The sequence below is a fragment of the Coenobita brevimanus genome, chromosome 65 (genome assembly GCF_032717465.1).
Source record: "Coenobita brevimanus isolate Jiangsu-jjx chromosome 65, ASM3271746v2, whole genome shotgun sequence".
Lineage (NCBI taxonomy): Eukaryota > Metazoa > Arthropoda > Malacostraca > Decapoda > Coenobitidae > Coenobita > Coenobita brevimanus.
In genome coordinates this window covers 34,992,721-35,006,242 of record NC_137018.1, presented here as the reverse complement: position 1 = coordinate 35,006,242, position 13,522 = coordinate 34,992,721, and the positions used below count along the sequence as shown (strand labels likewise).

General features: G+C 37.1%; 1 protein-coding gene across 1 annotated transcript in view; it reads right to left on the bottom strand.

The window, feature by feature from the left end:
* LOC145405060 (coiled-coil domain-containing protein AGAP005037) overlaps window positions 1–13,522 on the bottom strand; it is a 1,039,366-nt gene that overhangs the window by 409,781 nt on the left and 616,063 nt on the right. Inside the window, 5 exon segments of the mRNA XM_080276560.1 lie at window positions 302–484; window positions 5,024–5,098; window positions 7,231–7,293; window positions 9,020–9,106; window positions 9,864–9,917. Of these exon segments, the coding sequence (XP_080132686.1) occupies window positions 302–484; window positions 5,024–5,098; window positions 7,231–7,293; window positions 9,020–9,106; window positions 9,864–9,917 (462 nt within the window).

The following is a 13,522-nucleotide window of genomic DNA, read 5'->3' as shown; positions in this document are numbered from 1 at the left end:
AGTTTGGATGGGCGAAGGTGAGGCGGTGAAAAGTGAGCGAAGAATGTGAAAGTGAGCGAGAGAAACAAGAATAAAGAAGTCAATGCATCACCATCATCTAACAAACCCAACCATCACCAAGTGTAGTCAAACTGGTGGCCGGTGCAAAGGGGAGGGGGGGGGGGGAAGCTGGGAGAAGGTAAGTTGGTGGAGGGGGGGGGGTAGTGACTGGGGAAAGTGACACCCAAAACATATCTACAGGTCAAAGATATATATTTTGGCCTCGTGCTTGGCTGGAGGGGGGATATTGGGCGGCCAGTACCTGTAGAATTCTGTAGGGAGAGAGACGGGCGGGTGAGCATCAGATTTGGAGGTTTGGGTGGCGGGAGAGGCTTGTTGGAGGTACTGGTGGTGGTTGTGGTGGTGGTACTGGTGGTGTTGGTGGTGGAAAGACAGGTGCCGGGTCTCTCCAAGCTGCTGTTGTTGCTATTTGCTCGCAACGAGTCTGCAAGTTGACACCACAAGAAGCCACACCGCCGGAAGGGGATGGGGGAGACTATGAGGCCGCATCCTGTAGTACTTTTTCATCCATTCGGATTGATTTTTTTTTTTTAGAATCTTATTTTTAATACTCTGTAGTTTAAAACCACAGAGTAATGAGTTTATTTACACCCGGGATGACTGGTTATCCCGACTCCTTTGTGCTTGCTTATTTATAGAAGGTTTCTTTATAACGTATGCCAGGCATGCTAAGTTATTTATTTACTAATGTCAGGGAAAACAAGACAAACACCCCGAGGCTCTCTCCCATTAAAGTTTTCTAAACTACCCTGTCAAAATCAATGAACTTAAGTAATGAACACGCCGTCAATCCTGAGCCATTCATAATAATAAAGAAAAGTAATACCATCCATGCTTCAGGTAACTTTCGTTTTTCTTTTGCTTAACAAAGAACAAAAAATGTAAAGGAGAAACACGAATGGAAAGTGAGCCGATTTTTGTGAAATCTACATAAGAAATCAGGGACTGCATAAAGGGAATACAGCGAGAGATGGAGGACAAATAAGCTATAGGGACTGTATCTTGCAACTGATTGCTAAAAGTATAATTCTGCAGTGACACTATTAATGCAATCGCAGGTGTTATCTTGATATGTTGCTGCTGTAACTATATACAGTCTGACTACGAATAATGTAACCGAAAAAAAAAAAAAGTTTGTTACTCCAGTGTACCCAGGGTCTAAAACAAAACTGCATCGTGTACTGGACTATATCTTGCAATTGATTCCTAAAAGTATAATTCTGCAGTGACACTATTAATGTAATCGCAGGTGTTACCTTGATATGTTAATGCTGTAGCTATATACTGTCTGACTACAAATAATGTAACCGAAAAAAAAAAAAAAAGTTTGTTACTCCAGTGTGCCCAGGGTCAAGAACAAAACTGCATCGTGTACTGGTGCCAGGTGGACTAGGGTACCTAACTCTATCTCAGGCGTGAGTTTTTCGGTCTGCTATAGAGGAGGGACACAGAGGTCTACAGTATGGAGGGGCTATCTCCACCGCGGACGTGTGACTTTGGCCGCCATATTGAAACACCCGCACTCGTCTCATAATACAAAAACATATATGGATTATGATTTTTTTTTTTCTGCCTAGTTCAATAAATTATATGGCGTACATTTAGCCAAGAGTATAAAACAACGCCATAGGTTGCTGCAGTGCAGAACTTACCCTTTATGGCACTAAGACAGAGAAAGATAACGGCAGAAAGGGAAAAGATAGTGTGGTATTAATGTTGAAGTGATAGTGATGTTGAAGCTGTTTTACATCGAAGCAGTGGTGCTTAATTACTGTGGGAAATCCTTAGACTATCCATGCCATGAAACCGAATGTCCAAATTGATAATGGCCGGAAGAAACAGGGAAATATCTACAAAAGAGTGTGAACAGAGGAGGACATGAAGAAAGACTGGAGATAAACAGTCCCTTATTAGTCGCCTCATACATGCAGGGATACTGGGGAAGGCAGTAATCTTACAGAATTAGCAACAAGATATATTTCTTGTGAAATGTAAAGCCACCTCTCTTCGATGAATTTCTGTACCCATTTTTGCATCCGTACGCTGCACAGTGGAGGATGGCACTGTATTTTCCGGAATCATCAGCTGCTTACAAAAACCCACTGAGCATCTCAGTATAAAAGCCACGGGCATCAGGCATGGTGTAACATAGCTGCCACTACACCAGCGCCGCCCTGGCGACGGACACACAAATTACGCGGCGCATCCCCGTGGGAAAGCCCCTCCATACTATACAGCTCAGTGAGGAGGGTCATAATTTCCCAAAGACCATTTTCTCTTATGCTTTCACTGTGAACATATTGCTCAAGGCTAATGTGTTGAATGCAAACTGGTAGAGATTTCTGAGCATTTTACCTAATTTATTTCAGTGATCTTTACTCCTGGGTACTATACCACTTGAGTACTACAATCATGGTTATAATATTAAATGATATCATTTAAACGGTCACGGTTACGTTACATGGTCGTTCACGTGATGTTTAAATTAGCACGTAAGGAAAAATATATTCCCATCCAATCACAATCCTCGACAAGAAACTTAATTCAGATCCATAATGAAAAGTAGCCTAATCACGTGTTAATCCATTTAATTATGTCGAGGTTGTTTAAGGACTTCTTAAAAATTATTCTGTCAGTGATGAGATATCCACTGCGTGCATCCAGTCGTCTCAGCAGCTATTGCCTTACCCTAAATCGGAGGGAAATTGTTAAATTTTTGTCCTAAATAATTTAAATTTTAAGCAGAGAGCCTCGATCTTATCAAAGTGGGAAATATATTCTCATTGGTTTGAAATTCTATTTCTTTGAGGTATGAGATACTTATCAAATCTGAATTTTTAATTATTTTACTACAAACTGTAGGAAATCATTCTATTGTGCTTGTGAACAAATTAATTCTTTATTGTCGCTATTAAATCGCAACACCCAAACTACAAAAACTTTGTATGTTTCTAACCCTCTCGCAAGATGGATGGTGTTGTATCAAAGAAGTCAACAGGATAATAAAATCAACTGATTAAATAAGACAACATCATGCAATAAACGACAGCAAAGCATTGTTAGTCACGTGTTCTGATATCAACTTCGTACTGTTAACTAATTATGATAAAATGCTTACTGCCCAAGACATCAAAGGACATACTTTCGGTAACATACATATAAACTTAATTTCCAAAATAACAGGCAGCCTAAAGTCGAATACTTAATATCTGATAAGGTCAAAGAAACCTCAATATTTGAATTCCTCTCACAGTTATGTAAAACTACCGGGTACTTGATGACCACACTGCTGACCAAACATTACGACACTGTTACACGCAATGAATATTTTTACATTTGCGTCCTGCACTTTTAAATACCCCGCAAGAGTAAAAATACTATACACTTGCTGCTGTGTTGCTGACAAGCAGCTCAAACTTTTCGCAGTCGTAACGAATTATCATTTATCATGCACACAGCGGCAGAACTGGCGAAAATACTCAAACGTAATTATAACAGTATAAAAAAAAGGGGGGGGGGGGGAATATCTGACATTGGTGCTATTCGAGTGTCCCGAATGCATCACTAAAATTTCCAGCATTTAATATTCTTAGTACTGAACTACAAACTGTTACAAAACGAAAGGTCTGTAACCTCGAAATACATATTTTTCAATGACAAAGAGGCAAGAGTACACGTTGATTACATTCACTAGAACGATCACTACAAACTTAACGTATGCCTGACAAATAGGTAGAATAATTTATCGGTATTACAACTGCTTAATATTTACGACGTGGTTTAAACCGAGCATATGTGTACTACCTACACCAGACGAAAAAATTCCTATAAATTCACAAAACATAAATATACCAGAAAGCATACTCAACGGAATATAAAGAAAATTATGCATCACTAACCCAATATACGAGCAAGACACACTCAATGGAAATATAACAAAACATACAGCGCTAACCCAACAGCAGCACAGACCGCTCCCAAGTTGAAGGGTCTCCTCAACTGACTGCATCCCGAAACAACCGATGGAGAGGGAAGTATTTTTGTACAAAGTTCAGATTTGACTCGCGCGCCCTTGTAGGTCTGCTGGGGTGACTGTGGTGATACATCTCGACAGTATTTCACTCTCTCAAATATTTACTAAGGAAATAACTAACACAATACCTTTGAACTAAAAAAAACACCAACGAACAAAAGGTTTAACTAAACACACACACACACACACACACAAAAGAAAATTTTTCCAAACTAAATAAATAAATGATAAAATACTTCTGCTTAAAATAAACCAGATGTGTGAATAACTGATTTCTGTTGAATTAACTGGACTAATTAAAAACTGTACAAAAATTTACAATCTAACGTAAGGGATCAAGTAGGCATACTGTTAATATCTCTGACAGCATATAAACGTAAAGTTACACTTACATTAAAAAAAAAAAAACAAGACATGGAAACCAAGCTACAAAAACAAAATAAAATTACCTGTACTGTGGGAGGGGGGAGGAATCGTGGAAAAAACAGAGAAAATGTTAGTCTTTGTGACAAACGATTAAGCTAAAAAAAAAAAAAAAAAAAAAAGTCAATCTTGGTCTTCGAACAAAAACATATACATAAGCTAAAAAAACAAGCTAACAGTATCAGAATTAAACAATGGCCAAAGAACAAAAAATACGATTGCTTCTTTAAGGAACAAAATATTCCTTAACAAAAAGTACAGAAAAAATGAACATAACTGTGCAGAGAAAAGGAAAAAAAGCTTCTATGAGGAACAAAAACACGAAAAAAGTGGAGAAGCAGAATGTCTATATTACTATTATGAAAAGCAAAATACGAAAAAAGGCAGAGAAACAGAAAACAATAAATATAATATTACTGTTACGAGAAGCAACAGAATGGGAGAAATGAGAGAACAGAAAATACCAAACATTACTTTCAAGAACAACAAAAAACATGGGAATCACACCTCGCCTTGACGACATAGGCTGAGCGAAGTTGCGCCTGCGCTGAGGGGGAGATAACCAGGCGAAGACGGGGGGGACTGCACACCACACACAATTGGAGGGTCAGAACGAACACAAAGAACACATAAAACAAAGGCGTGTAGCACATTTTTCCTTAAACACTTCAAGCCAGTGACGTAGTTTTTCACTTTATCCTTGTTACCTCCAGACGAATATATTCGACTTCGGAAAGATGTCTGGCAGTGAAGGGGTTAATGATGGCTATATCTAACCCCTCCACTCCGAATAATCTCTTCTGAAATTAGTAAACTCTTCTGGAGGTTGCAAGAACGTCACCGTAATGAAGGTATTAAAGCCTGGAATATCCTCAAAACACAGATCAATGGGAACGAACAAAACAGAGGTGAATAGCAGCGCTTGTCTTGTAATGGTTTTCCTTTCGTTAATTAGTTATATATCACATCTGTTTAAAAGAAACTTATCAAACACTGTTAGTTTAAGTGGAATGCTAAATAATCACTTGCTTAAATTATGTATGAAAAATAATCAAATATCATACATTCTTTTGTGAAATATGAAAAATAATTACAGGAGTCAAGCACCGCTAAAACGTTTTAGATCACCAATAGGCTGAAACGGTTAAACTTAAGAATGGAAACGTTATGTTTTTTTTAACAATGACGCCAAGTGGAAATCATTATAACGGTCATCACAGACGCCTGCATGCTGGCTCAAGTGACTGATGACGCAAAGTATACAACATGCAATTAAACTGGGCCTAGTGTAGTCTACTACTGGCAGCCTAATTACTTTTTTCTCACACTGGTTATATACGTCATAATCTACTGCACAGTTTTTCCCACTACACTGCTGCTGGCATAATGATCTACGGGCACAAAGATATGTTTTCAATCAGGCATGGGCTAATGAAGTGTTTAATGCTTCACTCTTTTATCTTCTCTGTAAAAGTTTTTTCGAGTACAAGTAAATCAGTTATAAGGATTATTAATCCACTTCACTCCTATGATGCATTTTATTCTCGTTTTATTGGACGATATTATTCAGCTTATGAAACACCACGACGGTGCTATAAACTATCTAACCTCGCCATTTCGAAATCTCTCCTAAAACTGAAACAACTGGTCTAGAGATAACAAGACGATACCACAATATACTTCATCGGACTGAATGTCCTAACTTCAATTATTTGCAACTAATTTTTGTATAAAACAGTACACCAATTGTGAGGGTTATTTAGTGCAATTATCTACATGAAGGTACTGATTTAATTATACGGCTAAATGAACCGGCCAAAATAATTTACAGAAACAACGGTACGTTGAAACCCTTGAATTTGGTTGCTTTTTAAAAAATTATTCTTGCTATATTCAGGTGATTTTATTCAATTTAAGAAAGTCCCCTCATATCGAAGAATTTATTAATGAAATCATCCAACATCTCCAACTCATGTCATATATATATATATATATATATATATATATATATATATATATATATATATATATATATATAACTCATGTCATATATATATATATATATATATATATATATATATATATATATGTGTGTGTGTGTGTGTGTGTGTGTGTGTGTGTGTGTAATACATCACCGGGTTGAAGGGGATAATAAGTCTTGTAATAATGAAAGTACCTGGAATGAAGGGACTAATGTAATTATGACGAATGTCCATGCCGGAAGGTAAACACAATTTTGTTCCTCGGTATAGGCATGCAAATTACAGTACACTCCTTTCCTGCTTTACCTACTATACATAGTTTTACCAGGAATAACATATGATACTTCAATTATACCATTGCATCAAAGAAGCGTCTTAGTTTATTTCCTACAAGTAATACTGCATTATTTTACATTGCCTCAATTTCGAAATATTTAAAAATAAATATAAGGTTGCTTACATTAAATTTATGATAATGCAGTTAAGATTCTGTACTAAGGACTCATGCCTCTCAAATACTGAAGCTCATGCAGGTCGACGATGTGATTTTAATAATAATAATAATAATAATCCGTTATATTCTCCATTTGGACAACGTATGCAGAGGAATTAAACACAAATATTAATCACAGCGACAGCACGAATTATGTAAATCAAAGGATGAGTATTTTTAAGAAAGAATAAAAAATAATAATAATCAGCTCAAAAAAATCATTCCAGAACACCCCTTACCTTGCGAGGACATCCGCGGGAGGGTCGAACACTTGATAGCCGGCTTCATAGGCTGTTTCTCGGCTAGCGTCATAAAAATCGTATTAGTCAAAAAGAAAGAAGTGAAAGAAATCAAACGGGTATGGTATAACTGATCGGCCCGTTTAATAGCTTTCTGTACGGTTTGCTATGTGTGATTAGATAAAGAAAATCGAATATAAATCAGAGCATATTAAAACAGCAGTATATATCCATATGTGTAGGCATAAATGCATACGCATATGGTTATACACATATGTAAGTGGTAAATGAAGCCAATAGTAAACAAAATGTTTTCGAAACATTTCATATTTCTTGCTAAGCAACTATAATACTTGACTGCAAATTTTGTTACTTCTAAAAATAACAGTAACAAATCAAAATCACATGTGCGGATTGTTAATTGGAATCACACCACACAAAACCCCAGTCCATGCACCGACACAAATAATACCACATATAATATTACAGAACGTCGGCACAACAAGCTTAGTTTCAATCATTACTTTTTGGACCAACACTGAGAAAACAAATAAGTAAAAAGTAATTATAGAAAAGAAATGAAAAAGTGACATTAGACAAGACAGTAATAAATTCTGTCAATGATCACGTGTATACGGTATGGCCCTTCCATCAAAGAAGTCGTAAGGTCAAAATTAATTACACCTCAACTTGAATTCAAATTAAACTATTAAATATGTGACATGTTTCAGTAAACATACTCCAATGATATAGTTTTACATAATATCATTTACTGTTTTCCCTGAGGAGAGAATAGTCTAAGTTTTTGTTCATCAATTAAAATTTATCAATGCAAAAATCACTAGATATCGTCAGGATTAACATGCCCATGCTAGTCTTTTTTTTTTTTTCTTTTTTCTTTTTTTTTAATGAAAATAAAACTTGCAAGAAAAGCAAGGGTTTAAGGCTCTAGCTGACTTTACTTGAATCACTGAGGTATGTTCCGCATTTCTATTATGGTAAACAATTAAACGCACTACTTCCAGAATGGTATGTGGGAGAGGTCGTTCCAGGTGGTGCAGCAATGCTAATCAGGATGATGGTCTGTGCCACACGTGGCCTCGAATTCTCACCGGTGGCTGGTGGCGATTTGACTATGAGGTGCCACCAGGAGTGTAGGCCAGTCACAAGCCCTAAAGTGTTATGGACTCCGGTAACCATCCTATGGCTCTACATCATGAAGAGAATCGTTGGGAATGGCTATTGTACTAATACCATGAAAATAAACATCGCAGCCTTACAGATATATCATAACTTAAAAGGCGATCAAATACTGTACCCCATAATTATATCATTGGAACTGGCCTGACCTTACGACCTCTTTCGGTAGTATATGGGACGTATAAAGCCCAAAAGTACAGAGACTTTGAACATGAGGAACTATGGCGGTACTCTGAGCAGGGCTGCCAACATCTGGAATTACAACATACAAGATAACCTTAAAGTACATATTTCTCTGCTCATTTCAGTATATCATGCATATTTTAGCTACCCAATAAAAGAAAAACAAATACATAAAAACCGATTAATAAGCTCTTACTGGCGACATACTGACGAAAAACTTAAACTACAGTTGGCAGCTCATTCTTGCCACCACACTCGTTCCCATCCAACCAGTCTCATAAACTTTAAAAAAAACATCAAGACCAAAGAAACGAATACGCTTAATGGGGTAACTATCATAAAGGAGATGTCCGGAGCTTATAGGGACGGAGGGGGATGTAGGGTGGATATACAACAGTTAATTTACCTGCTGGGACGTGTTGCTTAGGTGGAGTACTCAGATCAGGGAGGTCATCACTGAACGAAACTGATTTTTCAAAGGACACGGATTTTTCTGAAAGAGGGAAAGACGCCATGATCACAATAGTCAATGGTGCCTAACTACTCAAAGAACGGATAATTATAGATTAATGTATTACTTTTACCCTTCCTTGGGCTTAAATAGACAGAATAATATTAAATTATATCTTGGCCATGCGATTACTGTATTTACAGTACAACGGATCTTACACATATCACATACGTACACAATGTAGAGAGGAAAAAAAAATGGAAAATGTGGTAGTAATATAAATGCAGAAAAAAACTCAGGTTTGGCAACTGCATATGATGTACGGTATACAGTATGTAAAAAAAGTGAGTTCTATACATACTGGGAGCTATGTTGTCAAAAAGGTGTGGGGATAAGTTTGTGAAGTTTGCTGGGAAAGACTGTGAGGGCATGCACTAATTCTTCCAGTCAGCTTCTTATCTGAAACTTTTTGAAACTTCGTTCACTGAAAAAAGTGACACGGTGTGATCTTTTACCCTACGTAATGAACAATAAAGGATTTAGAGCATAAGTTGAGAGAGACAGAATAGCAATTGAATTATTTACATAGGGGGAGTTAAACATTCATATCTTTTAAAAAGTTAACATATTTAAAGTAGACAAAACTTATGTACGTTCTCGTGCTAAAAAAAAAAGTGACAAAAATTCTTGCAAAAATGTGAATAGGTATTAAAAAAATAAGTAAGCTCTGAGTATACAGTATATATAAAAATGAGAGGAAAAATGTACGCAAAAAAGATCATCCACAGATCTACTGTACCTCTACCCCTTCCTAATTTTGGCGGCTTTGTGTCTGGCCGTAGGAATGTGTCGTCTGAAAGTATGTGAGTCGCATTATCAGCTGGCGAAAGTGACAAATTAAAGCCTTACATTCTAGAATACAGGGTCGACCACATGTTGCACTCTCCTTGTGATTTCTCGTGTGTTGCTGGAACAGCAGCCCGTTCCTTACACCAACAGACTAAACCGTTCCCACAACACACAAGCTATGGCTCAGGTGAGTGTCAAGGGAAGCACAATAAGCAGACCACCCTGAATTGTGTCTATTACAGCCAGGCATTACCATACTACAACGCTGCTTAACCCCTTGAATCTGATGACGTTATATACTGACATATTCATTTTACCTCCAAAAACAGTTTTATTCAGCTTGGGGAAGATCTCTCGTAATGAAGGGCTCAATGAAGACTACCAACCTCCCCATTTCAAAGTCTCTCCTTAACTAAGTAAAATAGTCTGGAGATAAGAATAATGTAGAAAATAAGTAATCAGAGTGAAGGGGCCACATTAAACTGGCTGTTGACTGCACTAGCAAAGGTGCGTGTATATTTGGTAACGATTTATAGCACAGAGCTGTGTCAATATATCATGTTGCGCGTTATTAAACAAGGCCTGGTCAAATACACTGAACCATAAACAATGCCAGGCTTGCTTATTAATTATTTGCATGTATGAATAAACTGTGCAACTCATAAGGACACCACTTAGTAAAGCGTTCGCATTTTCTACATCATATCCAGCTTATTTTCTAAGACATGGTAATTAATGAAATTATTCTTACCACCTTCAAATGAGTTACTCTTTCAATTAAACTTCATTTTTAACAGTTACCTAGGCTATTTATGTAATTGGTATTTAAAATATTTTAATTCTTAAAGTCATTACATATACTTTATAATTACATATCACGTTATCAATAACATTTCTGAAAGCATAGTCAGGGGATACCATGGACTCTGTAAAAATTCAATAACTACTGAAAACTCACTGAAGTTCCTGAGATTTAAAATAAGAAAAAAAAGTACAAAAAAAAAAAAAACAACCCTAACCATTGAAATATAAATGTGCTATACATCAGTGTACTGTACTTATCAATACTTTCTTAGGATGATGATGCACATGGGAAAGTAGTTATCTTAGGGCTTCACCACACTAAAATCGAAATCTAACAAATTTTGAAGCAAACTGTCCGATCGTGAAGACTGGAATAAAGGTTGGAAGAACAACACCGTTTCACTTGGCAAGTGTTGGGCATTCTATTTGTCCACTCTTAGTGACACTGAGAAACAGAATGCCTGGAATGTAGCGAGGGCAGGCCTTATCACTCTGGAAAAGAGTGAGGGTGTGGCGCGATTCCTAGCAGAATTACAAGTTTGAATTCCTAGTCACTAATTAACAAATATCTAATTAATTATTAATGAATCCCTTTTTTCACTTAAATTATTTAAAGACAACATTTATGCAAGAAATTTATTGCTTATATTTTGATTAAAAATGAAGGAAGTCGTTTAGTGCGAGCAATTAATGGTCTGCTGAAAATAGGGGGTGCATCCCCCCTTCCCCCACTCAATGTCTGGTGGCCAGATGAAACGGAGTGTGCTTCTTTCAACTTTCTCCCTGGTCTACACGACCGGACAATATGCATCAGAATATACAGTAGATCATATTCAAAGTGGTTTTGAAGACTTGGTCACAACTCTTCTTCAGTGATGTATACTGCATATTACACTTCAATATCCTCATGTTTATTTAAGCAAAATATGTCGATACTGAAGCGATATAAAACACAAAAGAATGTAAACGAGTAATATGCATGATAAATCTCAAAGGAAGAGCTGCTGCGAAGCCTCCTATGCCATACAGAATATGGCACTATGATTCCGGCTAAGTGAAATCTCTAAGCTCGAATTTGTTGTTGCAATATAGTCATCAAGAGAAATAAACTTACGAAAATAATTATAATACACGATAGATGAAAATAAATCGTATAAATTATGATGCAGAACGCAAACGGCACAAAGAAAAATACTTAAAGGAAATTATCTTCACGAAAACTGTATTCTGTGTCATCTTATAAACATTACCTACGGTACTTTAATTTGTATGCTACTGGATATTAAACTTTCTAACACCTAACATAACGGCACAATTAAATGAGGTAGCAACTTCCCAGTACACACTCCACAATATTTTACAATAAATATGTACAAAACTGGGCTTGACTCACGCAAGAATGGGATTACTATTGTTAGGATTGTAATTAACTTTGTTTTCCAACACTCAGTGGTCTGGAAAGATAGTGCGAAATAAAAGGTCTGGTATTAGCCTTATATTTCTCCCCCCCCCTCTTTCTCTCTCTCTCTCTCTCTCTCTCTCTCTCTCTCTCTCTCTCAGGCTGTATTGATGATTATAACGGACGCGTCCTTGGCAACTTGGAACGTTCGTATTAACAGAATCTCATCGTGCATGATCCACAACCTCCAGTTCCACTTATCACATTATATCCCAGCAAATAGTCTGGTGGTGTAGTGGAAGTAACGCCCCAGTGGGAGTAACTGCCTTGGACAGACAATCTCCAAGAGGTGACTGGATATTTTTCAGTTATGTAATGTCACCAAAGGAACTAAAGTAGGCTGGTCTTCAACATTAAATGTATTTGGCCACGTTACCCTAGCCTCGGATCCCTACACCTCCAAGCAGGTGTTGCCCTTTACTATACCATAAATTGTTCTGTACAATACGTATGTATGGCTCTTGATTCCTATTACCAATTCATTACGATGACGTATTTCTTCTTATTCACTCAACCACCAGAAGCCTTTATTCAAATTAGGAAGGGCCTCTGGTAGTTATGAAGTTAATGACTACTATATTACCCCACCTGATCGAAAAGTCGCTTATATGCTGAATAATATCGGCAAATATTATAAAATATAAAAGACGTCATCGTTGTGGAGTGGTTAACCCTTTAGCAGTGACATAGGTACTTTGTATCACATTCTACATAACGTCAAACGATTTTGTCGCGATCAGAGAAACCCTCCAAAGCAATAAAAATAATAATCAATTTATCTCGAGTACCGTATTGACCAAGCTTGAATAATATATTTTCTTACTCCTAGCATTCATCAACGATGGTCACATTATTACTGCGGTAATCAATTCTAACAACAACTGTAGTTACTTCTTTAGCATCTTCTCACTGCAGCGGTAAGCTCTATTTTTTGTGGTAATTACTTTCAGTTTCTCTCTCTCATCGTGGCATTCATATTCTCGTTGCGGCAATCTAATATACTATACCAGTAGCCGTGTGTGTGTGTGTGTGTGTGTGTAATTTGGACACCCGCAACTACACATCCAAACCGGACCAAAATTTGGCACAGAAATCGTAAAAATTCGCTGATGTAAAAAAAACTTGGTCCCATCACGATTGAAAAACTTTCATATACTAAATTTAATGACCAATCACATTTTGACCAAAAAATACTACTCCCGAAGCCCGGCATAGGATCTCGGTAGAATTTTTTGCCCAGAGGTAGAACTAATATAAACTGTAGCAGCAGCCGTGTGTCTGTGTGTGTATTTCGGACTTGCGTTCGGACAACTTGGGTTCCGTTCCCGAAGCTGCAAATAACACGA